Source organism: Myxocyprinus asiaticus, chromosome 47 (genome assembly GCF_019703515.2).
Source record: "Myxocyprinus asiaticus isolate MX2 ecotype Aquarium Trade chromosome 47, UBuf_Myxa_2, whole genome shotgun sequence".
Lineage (NCBI taxonomy): Eukaryota > Metazoa > Chordata > Actinopteri > Cypriniformes > Catostomidae > Myxocyprinus > Myxocyprinus asiaticus.
This window is the reverse complement of record NC_059390.1, coordinates 8,165,990-8,177,834: the sequence shown is the minus strand read 5'-3', so window position 1 is coordinate 8,177,834 and position 11,845 is coordinate 8,165,990. Positions and strand designations below refer to the sequence as shown.

General features: G+C 38.4%; 1 protein-coding gene across 3 annotated transcripts; it reads left to right on the top strand.

Annotated features, from left to right (window-relative positions):
* The first annotated feature begins 342 nt into the window (after positions 1-342).
* Positions 343-11,421, top strand: LOC127436650 (uncharacterized). 3 transcript variants are annotated; one of them, XM_051690926.1, is made up of 2 exons: positions 343-577; positions 5,899-11,421. In XM_051690926.1, the coding sequence occupies exon 2, from the start codon at positions 5,952-5,954 to the stop codon at positions 10,527-10,529; it is 4,578 nt and encodes a 1,525-aa protein (XP_051546886.1). In that variant the 5' UTR covers positions 343-577; positions 5,899-5,951; the 3' UTR covers positions 10,530-11,421. The 3 variants fall into 3 exon arrangements, with proteins under 3 accessions (XP_051546886.1, XP_051546887.1, XP_051546888.1); XM_051690927.1 differs by lacking the exon at positions 343-577 and adding an exon at positions 1,953-2,132; XM_051690928.1 differs by lacking the exon at positions 343-577 and adding an exon at positions 2,606-2,624.
* The last annotated feature ends 424 nt before the right edge of the window (positions 11,422-11,845 follow it).

Sequence of the window (11,845 nt, the reverse complement as noted above, 5' to 3'; positions counted from 1 at the left end):
ACTATACTACTTGAAAACATTTAATGCTCTTGAGATTACATTGAAAATGATACAGGATAAAAAGTTCAGAATCATTACACTGATTTATTTTGATTGCAATACAATGGTGTTTGTTAAATGCAATGTTGTTTTTATTTAATCTCCATGGTTGCTGCTTTCTCTCCATGCTGCATTATGCTTCTGTTAATTAAAGAAGTTAAAAGAACCAAAAGTTTTAATATTAGTAAACCAGACTTCTCCATCCCATCTGTGGATGTTTACACATTCGTTTTAAGGCTGTAAAATATTGCTGATGGGCGGAGGATGTAGCCTTTCTCAGACGAACACAGCCCCTCTGTAATGCGTTGGAGTTTGCTAAGGGTGCTCCTAGAGTCCTTAAAAACACCAAGTCACGCTCATTCGCATTTGCGCTTTGGTGGTGGTTACACCTTGAAAATGTAAGTTTAATATAACGAGTTTAACTTTAACAGTTCTGGGAATTATCATGCGGATTAAATCTTTGTTTTGAAGCGCAAACTGGATAAGTTTGTAGAGCCAAAGTGGACACGGAGTCGGTCTTGGAAATGCGCCGTAAATTGTGAGTATTATGTGCAGTAGTTTGTGTTAATTAGATCGTTATATAGGCCTAACTATAATGCTATATATTGAGTATTAACAGAGTAAAGACGGTTAGAACTTAGACGAGGAGGGGGCGTAGATGGAAACACGCGGATGAGGGCAGACTCGATTTAAACTCAACTACTCAAAGTTTCCATAGTTTTATTTCCTCAATAGGTCTTTTTATTTTTATTTATTTATTTATTTATTTATTTTTGGCCATTCATGCATTAGATAGATAGATAGATAGATAGATAGATAGATAGATAGATAGATAGATAATATATTTTCAATATCAAATATAGAAATAAAGGTACTCATATAGAAAACGTATGAGCATTAATAAGCCAGAAACCTGTACTATGAGAAGTGCATATATGAGGTCACATTCAGCAATGTACACTTCCTGGAAAAAGGCTTTCATAAGGCACAGTATAGCCATTAGATAGGATGCTCATTATGTTAACTCAATAGACAAGATGTTTATTATGTTTAGGTAACCCATTAGGCAGGATACTCATTATATTTAATCACCTTAATCTGTTTACCTAGAATGTACACTTCCTAAATAAATGGGACCAAAATGTTCTGTTTTTTAAAAATAGATGGGTTGCTAGGATTCCACCATTAGAAAGAAGTCAGATGATCTAAGAAATAATGGTGGCGAGAGAAGATAGGTAAGGAAGCAAGCCCATTGGTTAGAGATAATGAGAATGAACGATTTATGGGTTCAGAAGAGATGACAGAAAAAGACTGGGAACTTACAACTGAGAGGGCAGAACGGACCGCTGGCCTTCTCAGGTTTATTGGTTGCTCAATAAACTTTAATCTTTGACATCTGGAACCCCTGACTCTGAGAGATTTCTTGCAAAGAGGGAAAGAATCTTCAACATTTTCCACAACATTAGTCAGTCAGTTAGTTAGTTAGTTAGATAGGAATTTTCAGGATTGGACCATAAGTATCAAGTCAGGTCTCGATCCGGATCCTCGAGGGGAGAAATGAGTGACACAGACACAGAGCATGCGTCAAAGATTTCTCGTACTTTATTGTTAAGCACAGCATTATATATATATTTTAGTACACTTAACTGCATTATCCAATGAGATTAAGCATGACCTTATTTGGAGAAAGCATACATAAAGATTCTACATTAATTATGAAAATTAAACAAAATATTCTAGAACAGGGTGTTTAACCTTTAGCTTGAGACACTCAGAAAATAAAAAACAGGAAACATTTCCCACATGATTTCCGTCAATGACACACACACACACACACACACACACACACATACACACACACACACTAGCTGTGTCTCGTTTCGAAGGCTGCGTGCTTGGTAGGACACGTCCTTTGAACGCTGCAGTATAACGAGTGTCCTCCTTTAAACAAGCCTCGTTTAAACGAGAAAGCCTTCGTAGGACAAACGGAAACGGAAGGCAACATGGTTGCTATGACAGCACGCCACTCTTTAACAAGCGCGAGCGCTTTGAGTGAGAAGAGAACAAAGCCCATCTGGAAGGGAATGTATGAGGTACATTTTAGGAGATTTATAAGGATGTAAAGAGAAAAGAAATAGACTTTACAGGTGTACTTTTAGTCTAATACTTTATTTTAATTATATATTAATATTATTATACATAATATATGCTCTGCACCCATCTACTGAGGTACTTCAACTTGGGAATTAACATTACTTGCGTTTGAACATCATATTTACGGGCAAATTGGAGTACATTTTTTTTTTTTTTTTTTTTTTTTAGACATTTCCGTTGAAGTAAAGAATTGTGGTTTGTGAGTGCCTACGAAGGATACACCTCATGCATCCTCCGAATTCCCGTGAAAGAAGGTCGCATTCAAAGGCTGCATTCAAAGTGTCCTACTCGCTTTTCTGAAACGAGACAGTCTCGAGGACGTATGCGGCCGACAAATGCGACCTCCGGAGGAGGTCGCACAAACAGCCACTGTTAAATGTCAGCTTGAACATATTTCAACTGAGAGGTGTTGTTCCTTTTTCTCACATATGGTATATTTGCATTTAATAATTTATTATGTAACTATATGAAGTGATTGTTTTATGCATATAAATTGAAACAGTTATGCTTTTGCTAGTGTGAAAGAAAATATAATAGTTAGGTACTTTGCAGCTAGAAAAAGCATTATGTTTATGGTATTGTGATCATGAGTTCAAATGGAACATCCTGTTTTTGAGCAAAAGACAAATGTCTCTTTGTTATAAAGAGCGTGCTCCTTATCATCTGATCATGTGACAAACTTGGAGTAATATAGATTGTATAGAAAGGCATCCTAAAAGATATCTTGCTGATATCACATGGAAATCTGCTGAGGAGAAAATCACATGTAACATATTAATAAACAAAGGAACTATACATAAGTACATCCTATATAAGCCTGTCATAAAGTAAGGGGGGGGCAGAAGACAGGAACTTCTCCCTCGGCTGGGTGGTACGAATAAAAAGTTTTGGAATCAGAACTTTCCAGAAATCTTTGACTTGACTGCACTTCAGTTGCTGTTTTGAAGAAATCTACCACGACAATAGATAGATAGATAGATAGATAGACAGACAGACAATTACACACACCGATCAGCCACAACATTAAAACCACCGAGGGCCGGCCCATGGCATAGGCTAAATAGTTCGGTTGCCTGGGGTGCAAAATGACAGACAGGCGCTGCACGAGAGTTTTAGTTTTTTTGTCGGAAGTGCGCCCTCTCGTGACGACTATGCGCCCCTCTACCCATATATTGAGCACTAGCACTACGCGATTGTATTATAATCAGATCCTCATCATATGTGGACAAAATGAGTGAAAAAAGAACCAAATTAACTGGTGCACAAGGCAGGAAGCGGCACAAAGAAGAAGAGCAGAAAAAAAGAGCAATATAAAGATAACGACTGTTCATGTCAGCCATTGATGTATATTTACTACTTTGAAATAGCTTAAGTAGAACGGGGACGGACACTGTGGGCTGTTTTTGCTTGTTCTATTAAAGTTTAGTGAAAGTTAATTGCAGTGTATTTTCTTTAAAATAAACTTAAGCTTCTATAATGTTGTTTTAATTTCAGTTATATTGCTGATTGCTTTCACTTCACCAAAGAACTCCTAAGTGTCTTCTTTTAAAAGAGACCATGATTACAGTCCCGGTTCTACGGGGGTGCTTAGCACCCTTAAACAAAACTTAGAGCACCCTCAATTGCAGACCAGGGCAAACTACTGCCCGTGGGTTGATTTATCATGAATTTTTTTTATTAGATCTTTCATTTATCTGGCTTTTGGACATATCGCGCATTCACAAGCTTTTAATTTGCTCAGGGTTGCCAGATAATATATGCAACGCCCCAATCAGAGATTTATACTTGCACAAATTGGAAATATTTCGCCTTATGTCATACTTAATTTTTGCAATCTGGCAACCATACATGCGAGTGCACGCGCTGTCTCTCCGCAAAAAACAAACCAACAACAATTTAGCGCTCAGTAGTGCATGGAGGGGACACGCGAGTAAAACCAAGTGAGAGTGGAATATGTTTGTTCTTTGTATTATTTTTAAAATGCTGAAGTCCCTCACACCTGTATGTGAATGTTACTCTGGCAGTAATCATTTATCAGTGTCATGCAGCCTGTTTTATTCAGTTGTGTGTTGAATGGGATGCCAAACAAACCATGGAGACCCACATCATGACCCATGAGCATGTAAACAGGTTGATACTGTTTTCAGAATAGAACAACTTCAATCCAAACATTAAAATAAGCTTTTAAAATCTATAATTTCCTACTATTTTATTTTACTATTAAACCAGACTCCTGATGTAGAGTGTTAAATTGAATACTAAATTATCACTGCATTGAAGTATGGTAAAATAAACCATTAATCATTTTATACAGCCTTTATTCAGTTTTACCAACACATGATAAAGTAGTAGCAAAACTTCAAGCAATTACAGAATGGTCCCATCAGTCTGTATACACTTGAGTGCACTACTACTTCTGGGCTTAAAAGATGCAACTATGTAGAACATTTTATCTTCTCTCTTCCATGTTGTACTTAATGGCTGATGTGGACCCTGTACCAAAATAATTGCACACCTCTGCTCAATAAAATATGCAAGACTAATACTGTAAATTGGCAAGCGGATTTCCTTGAATCCAAGCAAATACACAAAAATCCCTGCAATTTGTGAATACACAAAATGCTGCATCAGTGTATGTCCTAATCTGCAAGCGCAGAATTTTGCTGTCATTTTCAATGACAGATCATGTGCAAAAAAAAAAAAGCGAAGCAATAAATGTTTTGTACATGAAAAACTGTTCTTTACGGTGTTTTAGTAGCATTTAAACATGATTTAATCTATTTAAAAATGTATAATTACGATACATCTCCACTTTATACAGAGCACCCCCACTATTTTCAGAAGCACCCTCAGTGATTTTGATCTGGGGGGGCACCAATCAAAAATCTCACCTAGGGCACCAACAGAGCCTGGGCCGGCCCTGAAATCACCTGCCCAATATTGTGTAGGTCCCCCTCGTGCCGCCAAAACAGTGCCAACCCTCATCTCAGAAAAGCTTTCTGAGATAATATTCTTACCACAATTGTACAGAGCGGTTATCTGAGTTACCATAGACTTTGTCAGTTTGAACCAGTCTGGCCATTTTTTGTTGACCTCTCTCATCAACAAGGCATTTCCATCTGCAGAACTGCTGCTCACTGGATGTTTTTTTGTTTTTGGCACCATTCAGAGTAAATTCTAGAGACTGTTGTGTGTGAAAATCCCAGGAGATCAGCAGTTACATAAATACTCAAACCAGCCCGTCTGGCACCAACAATCATCCATGCGATTATCTAATCAGCTAATCATGTGGCAGCAGTACAGTGCATGAAATCATGCAGATACGGGTCAGGAGCTTCAGTTAATGTTCACATCAACCATCAGAAGGTGGAAAAAATGTGATCTCAGTGATTTGGAGCGTGGCATGATTGTTGGTGCAAAAACCGGTATGATTTAAGACCTATTTAAATGATAGGTATGGAAGTGGGGACTTTTTAGGTACGATTAAAAAATAAACTAAAAGCACCTTTAAATGTGTTAAATGTCAAATTATTCTTTTTCTGATAAAGAGTAAATAAGGCACTCATTTTAGATTCAACATTTCAGTAATGAACACCTAATAAGAATTTTACATATGTCTGTTGTGCTCAACACATATTCCAAGGATTGTCATGTTTTTTGACCTAATTATCTTTATTTTCTTTCTTTAACTTCTTTTGTTTTTAGAGTGATTTTTGTGTAACTGCATAAGAGCAACGGCAGCAGCCATTACTAGAATCATGCAAGGATTCAACTGGACTTCTAATCAACGACCTCCACCTAAGTACCAAGAACAACCTCCGCCCAAGTACCAAGAACAACCTCCGCCCAAGTACCAAGAACGACTCCCGCCTATGTGCCAACCCACCAGGAATGATCAGATACAGTTCAACCCCCAATTATATAACTCAGTGCAGCAAAGATTTTCCAATGCACAGCAACAGTACTGGAATTATCCTCAAGGTTTTCGCTCAAGCAGTGAGAAACCTTTAGCTCTTTCCTTTCAACCAAATGCAAAGCTGAGCCACCCCAACCTGTTAGGCTCCCAGACACAGCAGCACTGCACACAAGGGATGGTCTCTCAGCCAGAAGTCCCATCCGAAAACCCCAAGACAAACAGGCTTTATGCTCAATACAACACTCAGTATGTTTCTTTCTCACAGAACTATAGAAACACAGGTCCAGTGCAGAATAATCATGACCCTAACCAAGCTCCAGTGTATTGGTCTTCTCGTTCAGACCATGGAGGTTCTAGAGCTGAGTGTAATGGTAACACCAGGGGCTGGAAGCTTCACATTTCTGACAATGGCAGCTCTCGCCACATGAACAACCAGCAACAACCTCCTTCTTCTAGAACAGCTCCTCTTCATCATCAACAGTGGTTCTCTGGAAAACAGGCTGGAAAACTGCTGACTATGCACCACTCGACACCTGTGCTCTCCCAACAATCCACTTCTTGGGCCCAAAACAATGTTATGACCCAGAGAATGCACACCAGCCAAGCTCAGAGCACAGCAACAGTCCATCATACTTCAAGCAGCTCTCCTACATTGCCATCTTCTGGAGCGCAAAAGAGCATTTCAACACCTTCCAATAACTTTCAACAGAGTCCTGTCAATCAGAGCCAGCTAGAACTGAGGATGAATGCAGGTCCAAATGTATCAGCAACCCAGTCTCAGAATATAGACAACAGGACATGTGGCATTAATCAGACCACTAAAAATCAGACACAGCAGAGGACTCCCACCAACGAAGCCCATCTTAACCCTCAGTCTAAGCCTGATTTGAACTTGATTCCTTATGTTAACCCACTATTATATAAATTACTGTATTCAGATGACAATGAACAAGGTTTTGCTAATAGTTCAGTGACAAATAAGCAGCCATCAGATGGCAGAACTGGAAATCAGAACGCTTTCGACAGAACTGACTATAATTTGCATTCACAGCGACACTTTTCTTTACAGCGTACACAGTGTACAGATGAACCCCCTAGTAAAAGAATGAACTGTGGTGTAAGTCAGAAAGACTATTGGAACCAAGTGCCCTCCAAAGAATTAAGCATCTCCAAAGATGCGAGTGGGTTTGCATCACAATTTGCCTTTCCTGGCATCTATCTGACGGGCAGAACAGAACAGAATAGCAGCGAGAAGCGACATAATACAAGACAACACAAGGTACAATACACTACTGACCCAGCAGATTGCCTTGAAGCTGTGTTTGCTCTACAGAAAGCTGCTCAGCAAGTTCACAAAGCCATAGCAATCGTGCCACCTATTTCCCAGCAAACCTCAAATACTGCACAGATGGATGATACCAGTCCAAAAACTGTTGACAGTCCTCCTCTAAAGATTGATGCCGTTTGGTCCATTGCTGAAGAGCCTATTTTGAGTCCAGTCACAAAAATAAATGACAAGCTATATCAATTGCCTGCACCAGTCGCTCAGCAGGATGATAGAAGTTTAAGCATTAAAAATGAGACTACAAACATCACAGACACTTGCATACCTCAAAGTTCTGATATTTGCTCTGCTAACTCAACAGGAGAATGTCAGAATTACTTGCAGCAAAATGATATACAGCAGAGTGATTGTGATTCAGGTGATACCGTGTTTAACTTGTCCAATGTGCCAGTGAATGAATACACACTTTTAAAACTGATGAACTTGGCTAAGTCTATACAGATGGAAGAGATTACCAAGTTAAGCACTAGAATTACAGAGATACCAGAGAGTGTTTTCAGTTGGATCATGGAACTCTATTGGAAAGGGAACACATACAATTTTGTGAAATCTTTGAAATCGTATAGAAAACTGATTGAGTGCTCATTAGCCGGAGGTGTAAAGAATTATGAATCGGTGGTATTTGAAAGCATCTCATCTGACAACTTGAAGAAACTGGCTCATTGTGACATTCTCGAAAATGGGATTTATTTATCATCTGAGGAGTTCAGATCTTCTTGGTTAAACGTTGATGGATGGCCAGCGGATATTGACAAAGTGCTTTCAGAACCACTGTCTGATTATATTCCCTCAGACAATGTAGGTGTGAATTCCCTTAAAGAAGCTCCTGAGGTTACATCACTCAGCACAGAGCAAAGTGTAAAGCCAAACACATGCAGTTCATGGACTGAAAGTCATTCAGAGGTTTTTACACCTTTGGCAGGAAATGGCAAGCAGGAAACAGTCATCAAATACAAAGGGCATGCAGACCTCTCACCATTATCAGAAATGCCTTCAGAAGATCTAATAGACAACAGCAAAGACAGCAGCAAAGATACAGAAGTATTAAGAAAAGAACACGTCAGGGTTACACAAGACATCAGTCTCTCCTCCTCCCAGGAAGTCGTATGTTTAGAGTCTGCTGTGTCTGATTCACTTCCTGTGAACCCTGTAGATGAAATTTTGGAATGTGCCAGTGCTGTTTCAGATGATGTGAAAACCTCTAAGATGTCCTTTTCTACAGAGGTTCTTAGTAACTCCACAAACACATGTCAAGTAGAAGATATTTCTGATGATGAGAATTCAGGCAATAAGGAGGTTGCTAGTAACTCCACAAACACATGGCAAGTTGAAGATATTTCTGACGATGAGAATTCAGGCAAAAAGGAAGCTGCTAGTAAGTCCACAGTTATGTGGCAGGTGGAAGATATTTCTGATGATGACAGTTCAGGTTATGGGGAGGCTCTTAAAAAATCGACAGATGTATTGCTGGTGGAAGATAATTCTGACAATGAGAATTCAGATGAGCCAGACATATATGTTGTAGAAGCTGTTTCTAATAATGAAAATTCAAGCGATGACTCCATGACTGTAACTGTGCTATCATCTGAAGATGCTATAAATCTTTTCCAACAGTTACAAAAGGAGCCTCAATGTAATGTAAAAACCAAGTCAACTCAATCAAATGTTGACACTCCGAAGCTTGTGGCATGGTTTAGCTCACCCAGTCAGCCTAACTATGAATGTAGTGAAGCAAAGATTTGCTCTTGTTGTGGTACCAATCGCATTGAGAAATCCAATTCCCCACATGTGACTAAGAAGTACAATGATGTTGAACTTTTCTGCTCCCACTGTTGGGACGAGGCACCATTGCTTGAACTAGAAGAAGAGTTGTTCTCTCCTATGAGGAACAAGACTTTTGGCTCTCCCACTAAATCAGATGAATGGGAGCAAAGTAGTAGCCCTCCAACTCTTGAACTGGAAATCCAGGTATCAAATGTTCCTTTAACAGAGGAATGCATTGAGGATAAAGGACTGATAGGTAAAAAAAGTGACAATATGGTAAAGTCAGCAATGCCTGATCTTAAAATTCAGAGTTCAGTTGAAGAGGAGCTTCCCAAGATTCAACCAGATAAGGTCAAATCAGACAAAATCAGCTTAACCAAGCTCCAAATGCCCATACAATGCAACACACCTCCTCCAACAAAATCTGTTTTTGTAAAGCACAAACCAAAATCTGATAGCACTAGGACTGGTGTTGATGATTGTGCACTCTTTGCTCCAGATATTGTGATGAAAAGTCTTGGTGAGTGTAATCTTTGTGGTGTATCTGAAATTAACCACTCTTGTGGCGAAAATCAGAACTGCAGAAATTTGAAAAAAGATAAAGAACCTAGACAAGACCCCAAGACAAGAAATGATTCGCTTCAGGCTGTGATGGACAGAATCTCCCAGAACTGTACAGAAAGCCTACACAAAGTGAGAGAGAATGTGTCCAGTCATTCAAATGCAACACAGTGCATGACCACAATGCCCCACAAGTCAAATAATAAGCTTGATATGCATAATGGTGCTCAGTTATTTAAGAAAATGAGAAAAAATGAGAAAAAGAAAGTGAAATTTGCCTTATATGGGTCCAAAGATGAAGACCAATGCGTTGCCTTGGAGCGCCGTCCCCCTGCCCCTCTTACCTTAACAGTCTCTACTGCTGGCAAGGACTATGCTGGTGTGCTTTCTGCTAAACAAAAAGTTCACAACCAGTGGAGCAGCACCTACATACACAAAGTAAAGAAGAACTCTAAACCCAAGTCACCACAGGTGAAGAAAAGGATGACCTCTCCACCTAAATCACCACAGAAGAAGATGAATATGACCTCTTCTCCACCCAAAGCTCCATGGCAGAAGAAAAAAATGCAGAAACCTCAGGAAGGCTTGAAGTTAAACATGGATACATTAAAAAGCCATTTGAAACAAAGAGCCTTGCAGCTATCCAGCAAAGAGATAGAGCTAAATTATTCCAGAAAACCATTTTCTCAGCAAAAGCTTACGAATACACTACATGACACTACACTACACAATAGCTTACAAATAGCATAATTATAGCTTTTAAAATGTTTGCTTTAAGGGCATATAATACCTGTGGCTGAATGTTTTCTGTAAATGACATTGCTGACTGTTTTCTATTGTAATTTCACCAGTGGGGCAAAGTAGAAAACTTTATTTTTTATACAATATTTTCTATATTTTATTGTTTATAATGTTGTAAAGTACTCTATGTATGACTAAATCATGTTGTTTTGTGATCACAGTCATCCTCAAATGTACCATTTTTAGGTATAATAAGTAATGTTATTTTTACATATTTGTTGTTTAGGAAATAAGTTACATGAAAATATACTGGAAAGGTAGTTGTTTCAAAGGATGTTTTATTTTAAATTTGAGCTTCTTTGGTGATGAATAACAAATATTAAATCAGTAGGCTATAGCAGTTAAAATTTGCAATTGCAGAAACCTTGAATTGATTCATGGAGGTCAAATTGACTGTACTTCTGATATTCTTGATTTATAGGGGAGACCAGGGCTAGTTGTCACACGGGGAAGTTGTCACAGGGGCTTTTTCTATATCTGTATCTTTTGAGTTTAAACAGAGTCAAGGCAAGTCATTCCACTCAGCCGCCATCTTTGGAATGATCCTGGGCAGCTATTTTCTTTACAAGTGGCATAAAAGTACAGCTCCTATCTACTTGAATGGGCAAAGACTGAAATTTCCAAAATGGTTGATCAAGCTTATGATCAAAGAACATAGTTCAAATCAGCTGTAAAATCTGACAACAATGGTATAAATTGTGCTTCTTTAAAGGGATAGTTCGCCCAAAAATGAAAAAATCTCTCATTATTTACACACCCTCATGACATCCCAGATGTGTATGACTTTCTTTCTTTTGCAGAACAGAAATTATGATTTTCAGAAGAATATTTCAGCTTTGTAGGTCCATACAATGCAAGTAAATGAGTGCTAAACTTTTGAAGCTCCAAAATCCACATAAAGGGAGCATAAAAGTAATCCATATGACTCCAGTGGTTAAATTATTGTGTTCAGACATGATATGATAGGTGTGGGTGAGAAACAGATCAATATTTAAGTATATATATATATATATATATATATATATATATATATATATATATATATATATATATATAAATCTTACCTGCCCAGTAGGGGGCGATATGCACGTAAAATGTGAATCACCAAAAACAGAAGAAGGCGAAAGTGAAGGAAAAATGACTTCAATATTGATCTGTTTCTCACCCACACCTATCATATCGCTTCAGAAGATGTGGATTTAACCACTAGAGTTATCTAGAGTTCTTTTATTTTGCCCTTACGGGGATTTTGGAGCTTCAAAATG

Coding starts and splice junctions, on each gene's coding strand:
- LOC127436650 (XM_051690926.1), top strand. CDS start 5,952: ATGCAAGGATTCAACTGGACTTCTAATCAACGACCTCCACCTAAGTAC.